Source organism: Mus caroli, unplaced genomic scaffold (genome assembly GCF_978045245.1).
Source record: "Mus caroli unplaced genomic scaffold, Mus_caroli_1 scaffold_3, whole genome shotgun sequence".
In the NCBI taxonomy this organism is placed as follows: Eukaryota; Metazoa; Chordata; class Mammalia; order Rodentia; family Muridae; genus Mus; species Mus caroli.
The window spans coordinates 38,410,527-38,424,731 of NW_028227258.1; the positions used below are offsets into that span (position 1 = coordinate 38,410,527).

The window sequence follows — 14,205 nt, forward strand, 5'->3', positions numbered from 1 at the left end:
CCCTGTCTTGAAAAAACAAACAAAACAAACAAACAAAACCCAAGACATCTAACTTGAATAATTTTCATGTTACTCTTAAGTATTTATAGCAAACCATGTAACAGTGTATTGGTCTTATGTACCTATATATATATATGTGTGTGTGTGTGTGTGTCTTTTTATTCATTTTGTGGTTGAGTAATAGTTTACTTATTTTTTTTCCCTTTTGTTTGAATTTCTTGCTTTTCTCTTTACTACCCTGTGATCAGGTGTAATTATTCTGTAACTGACTGCACCATAAGAGAGGGAACAGACCACATGTTTCTAGACTTTATACTGTAATTTATATTTCTGGTATTTTTCATATTTATATGTATAATTCTGCATTGACATTTTAAAAACACAGTTGGTACCTTCAGCTTATTTGCTATAGTTACTGAAATGTGTTGATCAGTCTAATACAATTTGAAAAATATTGGCACATATATTCATATACATTGTACTAGTTATTCTGGCAGTTATAATGAAGCATGAAATGGCCACTAGTGGATGCTTCAAGGAAGTGTTTAGTGCCTGGAAGAATTGAAACTGACTGAACTGTTTTGAGGAGATTGTTGGATGTCCATTAGATGTTAAACTTGTCAGATGTAAGAACAGCCCCATTGAATGGCATGTTCAGGAAAACAGTTTTGATTATGGCAGAGTATGAGAGGTATGTAGAAATTAAGGGTGTTTGGGGGACTCATTGAAGCTTCTTAAGATGGCCAGTGGCTGTGGGTTCATTTATGGAGTTATAATGTATAAAAGACAGAAGTATAGTTTACAGCAAGGCGGGGCTGATAGCTTGCTTACGATTGCCCTTGAGACACCTGTAGATGTTGGGGTGAGGATGCATGCTACATACTTGGCAGTGATATATTGTATCCAAAACTGATGAGACTGGAAGTGTAAGTTTAGGATGAGACGAGCTAAGGAATGAACCTAGAGGACTGCTAACATTTAAAGACTGTAAAATAGCTCTGAGAGTTGTGGGCTAGAGAGAGAACATTAAGTTGGGCTCCAGTGAAAGAGTGTTAGGTAACAGAAGGTAAGTCCATGAGAAGTTAGGTGGTCAGTTGTTGGGGATGGAGCTATAGGAGTTGGGGGATGACAGTAGAAGAAGTATAGAGACTAGCATGTGATCTTCCAGGAAAAAAGAAAAAGAGAGGAATAAGCAAAGCTCAGCCTCTCTGGGTTCAGTTACTTAGAGATCTACACAGAGATTTTATTACTGTGCCTTTGAGTCCTGTGCATCATTCTCCTTCATTAACTGCAGGGCCCGGCAAGCATGATGGCCTACTTGCTTGTTTCTGGGCTATTCCTAACTCGACTCAGAAGACCCATTGGTAAGATGACAATTATGGAGCAGAAGTACGAAGGAGAATACAGATACGTTAATTCCCGGCTTATCACTAATAGGTAAGGAGAAACATTTTAGAATAATGAAATTTTATTTTTGTGGATATTGATGTCATTTATAGTGACTTGAGATTCTAACAATATAGGTACTAAATAGTGTGGATTTTTACTTGTTTTGAAAATAAGCATTATGAAGAATGTTAGTTTTATAAAGTAGAGATCCTGCATGCTTCAAGCCCTCCTTATTGGCTGTGTAGTTTCCTTGATTTATCTCTTCATGCTTTTTATTGACTGATTTTTCAATGAAACCTCTGCCTTAAGTTATCCACAGACATTTTAAGGTTGTGACTGTTTCACAGTGTTTAGTAATTCTGTCTTTCCAGATAGTTGTTGTGTGGGGAGAAGGAATTCTGGGCACTAAGCCTTAGTACCTCTTGAATGCAGGCCAGAACTGCATTCTGGACAGTTTTGAGATCTGAAATAGGAAGAAAGAAATGCAGCCATTGGAGCCATCCATTTTCGTTTCTGTGTCTACCTATTCATTATAAACTATGTGATTTTAGCAAGTTATCGTAGCTTCTTTTCTTGTAGATGGATAATGAGTTGTTATGATTAACTCTGTGCATGCTCTGGCTCAGGTTTTCATCAGGAGCTGAGGTGCTCTTTGAAGTTTCTTGTGCCTAACTGCCAACTTTAAGTCAATTTTGAGGGTCCTAGTACTTAATGTAACACTGTGTAGGCTGCTCTGAAGGAAGCCACAGGATTACTTAGGAGGTCATTCTTTTAATAGTTTCCCTTTCCTTCCGTATATTGATTTTTTTATGTAGAGTTTCATGCTCTAGGGAGGCAGGGGGATAGTGGCTATAATTAGGGAAAAGGTGTTTGTGGTATGCTTTTACTAGGAAACGGACGTTCCCATAGTAGAGGCATTGGCTGTGTCATGTAAGGACCCTTAGGACAGTGCAGGCGGGCACAGCAGGATTGGAGCTGTGTCTCCTGCTGGTATTCTCTTGGCTCTACCCTGTGCTGTAACCATCCCTTGCCTCTGGTTAACTCTTGAGATCACAGAATGGCAAAAACAGCAGCAAGCTTCACCACCAGAAACAAAAAGAAGAAACTGCTTCTTGCTGTTTCTTTAAGAGACCCTCCCCTCTTCCCTCTTCTCTTTTTCCACCATCTTACTCTTTCTTGGGTCTTACTCTTTCTTTCTTTGTCTTACTATGTAACCCAGGCTGGCTTTGAACTTGCAATTCTCCTGCCTTAGTGTACTGAGGTTTCATGTATGCACTTTGATTATATTTCGGGCGCACACGTGCACAACGGTGCCTATGTGGAGGGCTCAGCTCTCTCCTGCCACCTTGTGGAATTCTGGGATGGAACTGGGTTTGTCAGGCCTGCATTGCAGTGCTGCCTAGCCCTTTCACAAGCACCCACATACATCCTTAATGTGTCTAAGCTGCGGTGTCTAGACTTCTATGTAGATACTTTACACACTTTCTGGTGTTTTTAAGAAGTATGTTGTGGGGCTGGTGAGATGGCTCAGTGGGTAAGAGCACCCGACTGCTCTTCCGAAGGTCCAGAGTTCAAATCCCAGCAACCACATGGTGGCTCACAACCATCCGCAACGAGACCTGGCGCCCTCTTTCTGGAGTGTCTGAAGACAGCTACAGTGTACTTACATATAATAAATAAATCTTTAAAAAAAAAAGAAGTATGTTGTGGGGGTTAGACAGATGGCCCTGCAGTTCAGAGCATTGATGACGTTTGCAGAGCATCTGGATCCAATTCCTTAGTAACCACATGATGGCTCACGGCCGTCTGTAACTCTGTAAGTACTTTGCTTGGGCAGTTTTCATCTTACTTACAGGACAGAGAGACTTTAGGTTAGACAGGAGCGGTAATTTTAAATTCTGAACTTTGCTTGTTATGTGAATTTAAAGAATTTACATAAATTACATTTGTGCTTTCTTCATCTGTATGGCACTGTTTTCCCACTGATGATCTTTGTGACCTTGTGGGCTTATTCCTGCTCTCAGGGGACATTGTTGTGAGGACTACTGTGGTGCTGGGATAAGAATAGCTTTGGTGCATTTAGACTTCCTGGTGGCACAGCAGCACTGTCACAGGCTGTGGGGCAAAGCATCATTTCTTGTATTTTTCTGTTATTTTCTCCCTCTTTATCTGGTTTAGGTCTGTAATTTAACTCACGGTCTCTAATGTCTGTCTCAGCCTAATCTTTCTTTCTATATAGTCTGCCTTGTTTACAGCCTGTGAATATTTGCTCACTGTGTCTTTAACAGCCAGGTTATATACAGGTAGATTGTAGTCCAGTTTGTGATACACTCAGTTGTGTGCTCTTGCGCTCCTATAAACTTAGCTAGGAACTGGATCACATTCCCTGGCTTGGCCTGTGCCAGATTCTCTCTTAGTGACAAGATGTCCATTTATCATTCTCTTCGTTTTTTTTTATTATTGAGGAGGCCCTGCTACTGAGTGCTTTTGGTGGTCAGAGGACAGATTCGTGGAGTTAGTTCTTTCCTCCCACTGCAGTGTAGGCTTAGGTGAGTGACCTCAGGTTGGCAGCTTGCGTTTTACTCCTGGGTCATTGCACTGATGCCCACTCACATGCAACAGGTTCACTCATTGGACACTGAGTTTCACTTACATGTCAGGGTGAGACAACATTGACATTAATTGCTAAATTATTTTCTTTCATAGTGAAGAAATTGCCTTTTACAATGGGAATAAACGGGAGAAGCAGACAATCCACTCAGTCTTCCGCAAACTGGTAAGATAAACACTTGACGGACACGTGGATTTTCTCTGCCTTTACATATGGATGAATAATGTTAAAGATATATTTTAAGTAGCAAGTCTTTATACTGTGTTTTTTTTTTTTGTTTTTTTTTTTTTTTTTTTTTTGGTTTTTCGAGACAGGGTTTCTCTGTGTAGCCCTGGCTGTCCTGGAACTCACTCTGTAGACCAGGCTGGCCTCGAACTCAGAAATCCGCCTGCCTCTGCCTCCCGAGTGCTGGGATTAAAGGCGTGCGCCACCACGCCCGGCTTTTTTTTTTTTTGTGTTTTAAACTAAAAATGAGTTTTAAAACTATTGCATCAACATTAAATTTTCCACTTATAAAATAGATTTATTTACTAAAATAATCTTGTTCATTTTTGCAGTGTTTGCTGTAGAACTCTCGTTGGGTGATTCATTTAATGGTCCTTACAGATCAGTGGAGACTTTTGTAGAGTAAGGTTAGCAAGCTTTTTCTGTGAAGGACCGGATAGTATGTACATATTTGCATTTTAAGTTTCCTGACCATGTAGTCTCTGTTGGATATACAATACATACATGAGTTGTGTGGCTGTGCTAAATTGATTTGCAACATAAGTGGCACGCTAGAATTTGTTGGTCATAGTTTGTTGGCCTTTTGATTTGGATTATAAATGTTTTCTAAAAGTTGTTTTTCTTTATTTGCTGCTATTTTGAGTTCAGATAGTTAGACTGACTCAGAAGATATTCAGTGGCAGGTAGGCGGCTTAAGTGCAGGCAAGAATTAGGTGGTGAGCGTGCTGGGTGAGATCTTGCCTCACCCACAGGGAGCTAGTATTTTAGTGGGACTTTGTGATGTTGAACACATATTTTAATACTAAAAAATTGTCTTAGGCTATTTCAAAAATGATATTTTTGCCATCTAACATGACTATAGAGTTTTTAGAGTTTCAAAGCACTGTTTTCAGCCTGTGGGTCTGCAGACATGTACCCATAACTTAGTACAACTTGACCGTCTCTGACACGAGTATTTGAAATGGCATCTCATGCTCCCTCTTTGCTTTGGTGATTGATGAGTTTGTGTGTCTAGGTGTCTGGCAGGATTGGAAGCAGCACCATGCTATTGTGTGTAATTAGTATATTATGTGTAATGGAAACAACGTTGTCAAGTAAACACGGTGTGATGCAGAGTGTTTGCCATCTGAGCACTGTTAAGCATTGTCCTCACTGTGTGCTGTGTAACAGTCAGGAATCATAGCCATTCAGTATATGTTTGTAAATTAATTATGCTTTATCCTTAGGGAAAATTTGCTGTTTGTCTAACCATACTTTGCTTTGTTTCCTGTCAGGTGGAACACCTACATAATTTCATTTTCTTTCGATTTTCTATGGGTTTCATTGATAGCATCATTGCCAAATGTAAGTATGTTTTAAAAGAGATGGTGCAACATGATTTGTGGGAAAAGTAAAATAATGTCATTTAAAATCTTAACTGTTTTGTTTCAGATGTTGCCACTGTCGTCGGGTACCTGGTTGTCAGTCGCCCCTTCCTAGATCTGGCACACCCTCGCCACCTTCACAGCACGCACTCAGAGCTGCTGGAGGTAAACTTCTTACACTAATGAAGTGAAAATTCAAAATTCAGGCTTTGTTCTATTTTAGGAACGTGAGCAAAATCTAATACTCATTTGTCTTTAAGGATTACTACCAAAGTGGAAGAATGCTTTTGAGGATGTCTCAAGCTTTGGGTCGTATAGTTTTGGCTGGGCGTGAAATGACTAGATTGGCTGGGTAAGATTTGTACTAATATGCAATTGCATGGAGTAATCGTTAAGCATATATTGTTCTTATAAGCTGGTACCCAGGTGAGATGAAAGTTATGGGAGGTCCTGCCCCTGCCCCTCGGGGAAGCTGGTTTGATAGAAAACTAAGGAGGACTTGGCTCCGGAGCCTCTCGTGCTTCCTGAAGGCAGCTGTGTGAGTCTTAGCTAGGCAAGTGTCACGGTCATTTGCCGTCCCTCGTGGACGCTGGCCTTGGATACGCTGGGAAATGATTCTTGGCAGCCTTTTGTTTTGTTTTATTTTTTGTTTTTGTTTTTAACAGAAATTTAAGTTAGTGAGTAGTTTTACATTTGAATATTTTTGTTTTCAGCTATAGATTTTTACCCCCTAAGGATTGATACTGGCAACTGAGTTCTTTTTTTCTCTTTCTCTTACACTACAAAAACCAGTTTATTAAGGAGTGATTGGTATGTTAAAACATCATACTTAATGCACACAAAATTCATGTCTGCAGGGACAGTGCCTTCTGTGACAGGGTCAACACCAAGTGTAAATGCACTCTCAAGTCGAGTCACCTCCCAAGGCTCCCTGGGGGTTCTGCTTGTAATTTACACCAGACAAGCAAACAAACAAACACCCCAGTTGCTCACCTTCATGTCCTTCTTACACTCCCCAACTTCTTATCACGGGCCTGGTTTCTATTGTCCAGTGATTTTCATCAAATATTACGAATTCTTTATCATTTCCCCTCTCCAGACTATGAGAGTAGAGATGTCCTCAGTTCCCCCTTTTGTAGAGAAGCAGTGCGCATGAGTGGATCCTTCCTTCTTGATAGAATGGCCAGTTTTATATGTAACAGTAGGTCACTCTGGCAGCTCAGAACCCAGCCTTCCTGTGTCTGTGGAGAGTATTAGCAAGAATATGTGTTGGTGACCACGGGAAACACTTGTCTTGCCTCTGAATGGGGTGGAGGTTCCTGTGAAACCTCTTCCTCGTTTTCTTGTCCTTTCTCTTTTACTGAAGCAAAGTAGGACGTGTATGTTATTAATATTTTATGTTGACGAGACTTCCTTTGGGTTATGTCTCTTAAGCTGAGCTTCGATGTTAGACATTTCAGTTTATATACATGGTGTAATAGACTTTTGATTATGATTTCTATTAAATTTTAGTTTTACTGCTCGGATTACAGAATTAATGCAAGTACTAAAGGACTTAAATCATGGCAGATATGAACGTACAATGGTGTCACAGCAGGAGAAGGGTAAATACAAACATCATAGTTTGCAGTCATGGTTTTAATTTTTTCCCATATATGATATCTTCATAATTATTTTCTATTAAGGTATTGAAGGAGCACAAGCCAGTCCCTTGGTCCCTGGTGCTGGAGAAATCATCAATACAGACAACATTATAAAGTACGTACTGGGAAAGGCTGAGCTGTACTACACAGTGTGTACACTGCATGCAGCCCTGCTCTTCAGCTTGTGCTTTAAAGCTGATTTTTAAAACACTTTAAATAGCTTTGGTGTACCAGTGTCTTAAAAGTTAAGTTTATGATTAAGGTACATAAACATTTATATGTGTGTGTGTGTGTGTGTGCGTGTGTGTAATTTGATGTTTTGATATTACCTACATATTGTAAAGTAATGTTCCTATTTCAGCTAATTATTATATCTTTTATTTCTACCCCTGAATGTATGTAGTGGATGTCTGTGTTATTTTGTGTGTGCAGAGCTCACTTTTAACTGTAGTTCCTGTGCTGCTGCTTAGACCGAGAACTCACTCATCTTCCTTCATGATCCTGGAATGACAACACCTTCACTCCCCTTTCCCTCAGGCCCTAGCGACCACTACCGCATTTTACATAGAAGTTACATGTGAACTGTGTTTCTTTTTCTCTCTTGTTTTTCTTACCATAATCATCAAAAAGATAATCAATTCAGTTCTTTTAAAATCATGCTTGTTGTTTGAGGAGTTTAAAACAAATATTTACTTGTGTGTGATCCTGCTTGTATGTGTGTGCACCATGTGTGCGCAGGTGCATGTCGAGGCAGAAAGGGGCATTGAGTCCCCTGCAGCTGGAGTTACACATGGTTCTGAGCCACCTGATACTGTTGCCAGGAACCAAATTTGGGCCATCTGCAAGAGCAGCAAGGGCTCCTACCACAGAGCCATCTCTCTGGCACTCCAGATTCAGGTTCTCTTGTCTTCTTTTTAAGGCTGAGAAAACCTCACACATACTCCCTGTGTTAGTGTGTGCTTACACATATGATACTTCTTTATCTATTTGTCTGTTGAAGACAGGGAGTGTCGCCAGCTGGTTTGGCAGGCAGGGAGGGAGGGAGGGAGGGAGGGAGGGAGGGAGGGAGGGAGGGAGGGAGGGAGGGGGAGAGCACAGGTACCACTCTGCAGCAATTACTTTATTTCCTTCAGATAGCCTCCTGGAATTAGGAGTGCCTGTCTGAAGCAGGACACTTAGAGCAGTTAAGTGAGGAACCTTCATGTTGCTTTCCTGTCATTGCTGTTTCGTTCCATTCTGACCGCCAGTGGCTAAGGATTCCTCTTCCACTGCGTCTTGCCAGCACTTACAGTTGTCTTTATGGCTGCATCCTTAATAGGGTGATGCTCCTGGCAGTTTTCATTTGCATTTCTGTGGTGCTAGGAGAGCTCGAGGACCTTTTAAATTGCATTTTGTCCCCTGAATGTATTCATTTATGAAGTGTCTGAATGGTCTTTTGCTGTGTTGGGTTATTTCTATTTGTAGTATTGAATTATTTAAGTTCCTTACATGTCTTAATTTCCCTCTTTTTATTAATGTCCTTTTTAGGTTTGATCATGTTCCTTTAGCAACACCAAATGGCGACATCTTGATCCAAGACCTTAGTTTTGAAGTAAGTTTTAAAATGTTTATATGAGTTTAAATCATCTTCAAAATATGAATTGAAAATTGAATATTTAAATTAACTTTAAAGTTTGAGTTGTCTCTATATAAATTCATACAGTCACATTTGAGACTATGTCTTTGAACCATCTAGAAATCTCATTTTTCTTAAAATGGACTGGCTTTAAATTCTCAGTGATTACGACTACAACAAGTTTGTTTTGCTGGTGATGTGGCTCAGGAGTTAGAAGTCACAGAGGAACCAGCTTTTGTTCCCAGCATTTACCTGGTGGCTAACTGTAACTCCAGTTCTCCAGATCTGACATCCTCTTCTGGTCTTTGCAGGCTCCTACACACACATGATGCACATACGCTTATACAAGCATGCACACACACATGAAAAAAAATAATCTTAATTTTTTTTTGCAAATAAAGTCCATGTTAAGATGTATCTAATTAGAATATCCACGAATGTTGAACATTTAAATATGCAAATAGAACTTTAATCTCCTTAAATAAAAAAATCTAAATCAAAATCTCTTTGTGCAGCATGATTTACATTCATATAAACAATTCAGAGTCATTCTCTCTCTCCCTCTTTCTCTTACATTTTACTTATATATTTTGTGTGTTGTGTTTTGGGGGTGAGGCATGTGCCATATTGTATATGTCAGAGCCAGAGTGAATTGGTCCTCTTCATCTGCCATCAGGCTTAGCAGGGAGTGTCACTAGCCCCTGAAAAATAAGCAGTACAGTTGTACCTAGTGTAGCCTTTCCAAGTAGGACATCAGCCAAATAAACAGTGCTGCTGATGTTTTCCTAATTACACTGGTGATATGAGAGGCCATGGTAAAGTGAAATGGCAGCACATGACTGTTTCTTGTATGATTTGTATTTGAATTTTGAAGATCACTGTTTAGGTTATTTGTGCCCACTGCACACTTCTGAGAACCAGGATTCCTTTCTTTTGGAAAGCCATCAGAAGGCCGATTGGCCATCAGAAAGCAAGTGGGCTTTCTGCAGGCTAGGACTTCTCCCTTCATCCTCCATAGGCTCTCAATGCGGGCCTAGTTTATCCCTCTGTAAGTGGAGTGGTATTTGTTGTGTGCACTCACTGCGTTCTCTCCATCTGCGTGGGCAGTGTCTACCTTTGGCTGCTTTGAATACCGCGGAGACTGTATTAGCACAGTTGGAGCCTGGCTGGCGTGGAGTGCTTTGGCTTGTGCTGCTCTTTAGGACTTGCTGACACTTCCTCCTCTCCCTACCTCGCATGTCTCTGAGCCCAGTAACTGCTGCTGCTGCTCCCCTTGCTGTCTCCTCCAGCAGAGCCAGTCTGTCTGTCTATGAGGCAAGGCCCATTCCTGTCTTCATGTCCTCATGCCTGCTTGCTGCAGGTGGACAGAAATGGTTTTCCTCATGATAAGGTCCTTACATGTCTTTGGAAGTTTTCCCAGTTGTCACTTTCAGGGAAGTGTACTTAAACTCCGAGGCATCCGGGCCTGTCTCTGTTTCCTACTCTGAGTTTTCTCCCCAGTGCTTGCTCTGTACAGTCTTATTCACTTGGTTATTGTGAATATTTTTGCTGACACAGAAGTTGTGTACAGTGTCATTTAAAAGACCAAAATAAAAGATGATGTATATATCTAATCATTGGGAAATGTTTAGAGAAATTATGGTATATTCATACTATTCATATAGTATCGTGTGTGGTATATACGAAGTACTACAGGCATTAAAAGAATGGGTAAGAGGGACCCAAATACAGTGACCTGGAAGAATATTTGTGACATATTGTTAAGTAAATATAGACCTCTAAGTAAAAGAATCTGCTCTACAGCTCAGATAATAAGTTAATAAATGTGAATATATACAATTATTCTTATTTTCAAGAATCCTCAGATTTTTTTAAGCTTTCAAATTTTGCATTCTGATTAAGACTATATTAAACAGTCTAAATAATGGTCTTTAAGTGAAAAAAGGAAACTTAGTAAAAATTGAAATTTATCAGAAGTAAGAAATCTCTCATCATATACTTCATAGTTGTGCCCAACACCACAGTTACAAGTAAAATCAGAAGCTCCGACTTAGCAAAGACCACTTTGACTCATGTACATATTAATTTAATTAATTCAAAGAAAAATTGTCTTTCAGGTTCGATCTGGGGCCAACGTTCTGATTTGTGGTCCAAACGGCTGTGGAAAGAGTTCCCTCTTCCGTGTTCTTGGTGAGGTATGTCCAAGCTGGTTTCCAGGGCTTGCTGTCTTGTTTGTAATACTGTTGGGTTGTGGATCTCACAGTCACTTGTGTTCTCCCGTTGCTTTTATAGTTATGGCCTCTTTTTGGAGGGCGTCTTACTAAACCTGAGCGAGGAAAGTTATTTTATGTTCCTCAGGTAAGACTTTGTTTGAATAAGATCTTTTTGCTTAATATTTTAAAACATGCATTTAATGACTCTTGCTGTGTCCCTGTTAGCGACCCTATATGACCCTGGGAACACTGAGAGACCAAGTCATATATCCGGATGGAAAGGAAGATCAGAAGAAGAGGGGCATCTCTGACCAGGTAAGGGCTGTTTATATTCTATGTGCACCCAGCATGCCCTGCTTCAGATTCTTTGTTATTTTAAACATCATATAGTGTGACCTAATCTGTAAAGCCTTCCAAACCATAGTTAGAACTCTCCAAGAGGTGGTAAACGATAGCTGCTTTGCATATTACTCGTGGCATATTTCAACTATTGCTACAGTGCTGTATTCTCATCGCCCCCTTCTGTTGGTTATATGATATTGCACTGTCATTAAGCTCCTAGACATTTTGTCAAGGGTACCATGGCTAGGGCCTGATGGTTCAGGTCAGCTTTGCCCCATTTTTCTCCTGAAGAGCACCTAGCTGTCCAAGTGGTTGGCTATGGAGTTACTGAGCTGGTCCAAAAAAATGAGGTGAGCCAGGACGGACCATTCGCTTCTAAGACACTTTCCGTCTTTCGTCCTTGCATGCAGGTGCTGAAGCAGTACTTGGACAATGTGCAGCTGGGTCACATCCTTGAGCGAGAAGGCGGCTGGGACAGTGTTCAGGACTGGATGGATGTACTCAGCGGAGGAGAGAAACAAAGAATGGCGGTCAGTGTCCTCTGAACCTGGGACCAAATGCTTGCTTGAAGTCACTGTCAGAGTCCAGAATTTGACTAATCCTGACACAGGGCTTTGTTTTATACTCAGCAAATATTATAGTGTTAGTTAGTTTAAATTATAATAAAAGTGCTAGAAAATGTTTAACTTCATATAAATTTGAAATTTTGAAAATGTGTAAGTAATGTTTCTGCCCTGTGAAAGAGGAAGCGGTAGATGTGTTACATGAACGTTATAGGGAGGCTGTTGCTTTCTAGACAGTGGTTCTGTAAGGAGCATGGGCCATAGCATCTCTCAGGAACTTTTCCCTAAAGATTGCTCTTTACGCTCATTCAGGCTGCTCGCCCTGAACAACTGAAAGTATTAGAAACACCAGTTCTTCATCCTGTCCTTTGTCCTTGTTCCCCCCTGCACTGTCACTTGTAACTTTTTTCTTCTGTCACTGACCTACTCCCAGAGTTACTTAGAATTTTAAGACTTTCCTAGCATAAAGAATTGGGAAATACTTTAAATTTTTATAATCACAAAGTTATTTTGAAAAAAGACAGCATTTACTCTCCTGTATGCTGTCCTCTCCTTATTTGTTAGTCTCTAAGCTCCCATGGAGCAGCCCAGCCACAAGTTCTAAATGCATCCACTGCCCTTTCCAAACAACAACATGGTCAGGTCCATTGTAGCAAGACCCTGCTACTGTGTGCTGCCAGTTTCAGTGATAAACACCATGACCGATACCAGTTTGAAGGAGAAAGTTTATTTTAGCTTTTGTGTCATAGTTCATCATCAGTGAAGTTAGGGCAGGAACTCAAGGTAAGTAAGAGCTTGAAGTGGAAACCATGAAGGACTGCTGCTGACTGCCTTGTTTCCAGGCTCACATTCACCCTCTTTATTCAGCACAGGCCTGCTTGCTCAGATGGTTCTGTCCAGGTGAGCTGGGCCTTCCTACAGCAATTAGGAATCAAGAAAATGTGCTAGAGAGATGGTTCGTTCTAGAGCACTGTTCGTTCTTTCAGACTTTCTGGGTTTAATGTCTAGTACCCACATGACAGTTCAGTTGTTGGTTACTAAAGAGGTCTTCATCAGATTTCTTGTGGATTTACTTTTTGAGACAGGGTCCGTCATTGAATCTGGAGTTTATCAGTTGGCTAGGCTTCCTAGCCAGCAAGCCTGCAAGATCCCTTTTGTCTGCCTTCCAGCCCTGGATTATAGTTGATACCACCATGCCCAGCTTTGTTTTTGTATGAGTGTTGGGGGTTTGGACTCAGGTCTTTGTGCTTGCACAACAGGCACTTTACCCACTGAGCCATCTTCCCAGCCCCCATCTTCAGTTTCCTACTTTACTCCTTTACTGCTCAGCAGAACTCTTCCTATTCGAATAAGAGGCCGGTAACAGTTCAGGTCAGTAACAGCTAGTTTTTAAGTGCTTAGTAGATGATAGCCAATATGCCAAGCAGATTACAAAGGCTAACACATTAATTATATCTTTAAAACAGTCCTATGAAATTATTAATGTGAATATCAAGGAAACTGTATCTTAGTAGTTTGGGGCTTGCCAAGCAGACAGCTAATGTTAGAATGTGTGAAAAGACCGCTTATCAACCTCAGCTGACAGAATGTCCGTTTGAATACTTGCCTTACAACTTCCTTATTTTGTGGAGTCAAGTAGTTGACAGCATTGGGGGAGATGGAGACACACACACACACACACACACAGGTGGGAATAGTTTATGGAGCAGCAGGCCCTTGTGAAATACCGTCAATGCACAGTCTATGATAGTGTCTGATGCTTCCTCACTCCATGCACATAGGTGTAAGCCTCAGAAAAGCAGCTCATTCTAGTTATTCACTTGCTGTGTACTTGAATAGAACAGCTGTGGAAAGTGTCAGGCATATTGTTGCAGTTTCATCATGGTTTCTACTTTAGTGAATCTTACAGCTAAGGCAACCACACAAAGAAAGATAAGCTCAAGTTTGCCATATGCAGCAGTTCCATAAAGGGCGCCCTTGGATCGAGAGAGTGACTTAAACAGTCACTTGAAAGATGTCCGGACCAGAGTCAGATATTGGGACTTAAGAACAAACACACCTGTTGTGATAGCATAGGCATGGTCCAAGCATTCTGGAGTCAGAGGCAGTAGGATTGCCATGAGTTTAGGCCAGCCTGGGCTAATTAGAGTGAGAGCCTCTGTCAAACAGAAGCAAGCAACACAACAGCAAAAAGAGAAGGAAAGAAAAGAAAGGAAAGAGAGACATGATAGAACCTCTAA

General features: G+C 40.8%; 1 protein-coding gene across 2 annotated transcripts in view; it reads left to right on the top strand.

Moving 5' to 3' along the window:
- The window catches only part of Abcd3 (ATP binding cassette subfamily D member 3), a 57,836-nt gene that overhangs the window by 36,321 nt on the left and 7,310 nt on the right, over positions 1 to 14,205 (top strand). For both annotated transcript variants that reach the window (XM_029475605.2, XM_021157215.3), the window contains exons 9-20: positions 1,295 to 1,437; positions 4,096 to 4,165; positions 5,500 to 5,569; positions 5,657 to 5,754; positions 5,850 to 5,941; positions 7,102 to 7,193; positions 7,275 to 7,347; positions 8,760 to 8,823; positions 10,965 to 11,042; positions 11,140 to 11,205; positions 11,286 to 11,375; positions 11,813 to 11,932. In XM_029475605.2, coding sequence (XP_029331465.1) covers positions 1,295 to 1,437; positions 4,096 to 4,165; positions 5,500 to 5,569; positions 5,657 to 5,754; positions 5,850 to 5,941; positions 7,102 to 7,193; positions 7,275 to 7,347; positions 8,760 to 8,823; positions 10,965 to 11,042; positions 11,140 to 11,205; positions 11,286 to 11,375; positions 11,813 to 11,932 — 1,056 coding nt within the window. The remainder of the gene's footprint in view (positions 1 to 1,294; positions 1,438 to 4,095; positions 4,166 to 5,499; positions 5,570 to 5,656; positions 5,755 to 5,849; positions 5,942 to 7,101; positions 7,194 to 7,274; positions 7,348 to 8,759; positions 8,824 to 10,964; positions 11,043 to 11,139; positions 11,206 to 11,285; positions 11,376 to 11,812; positions 11,933 to 14,205) is intronic.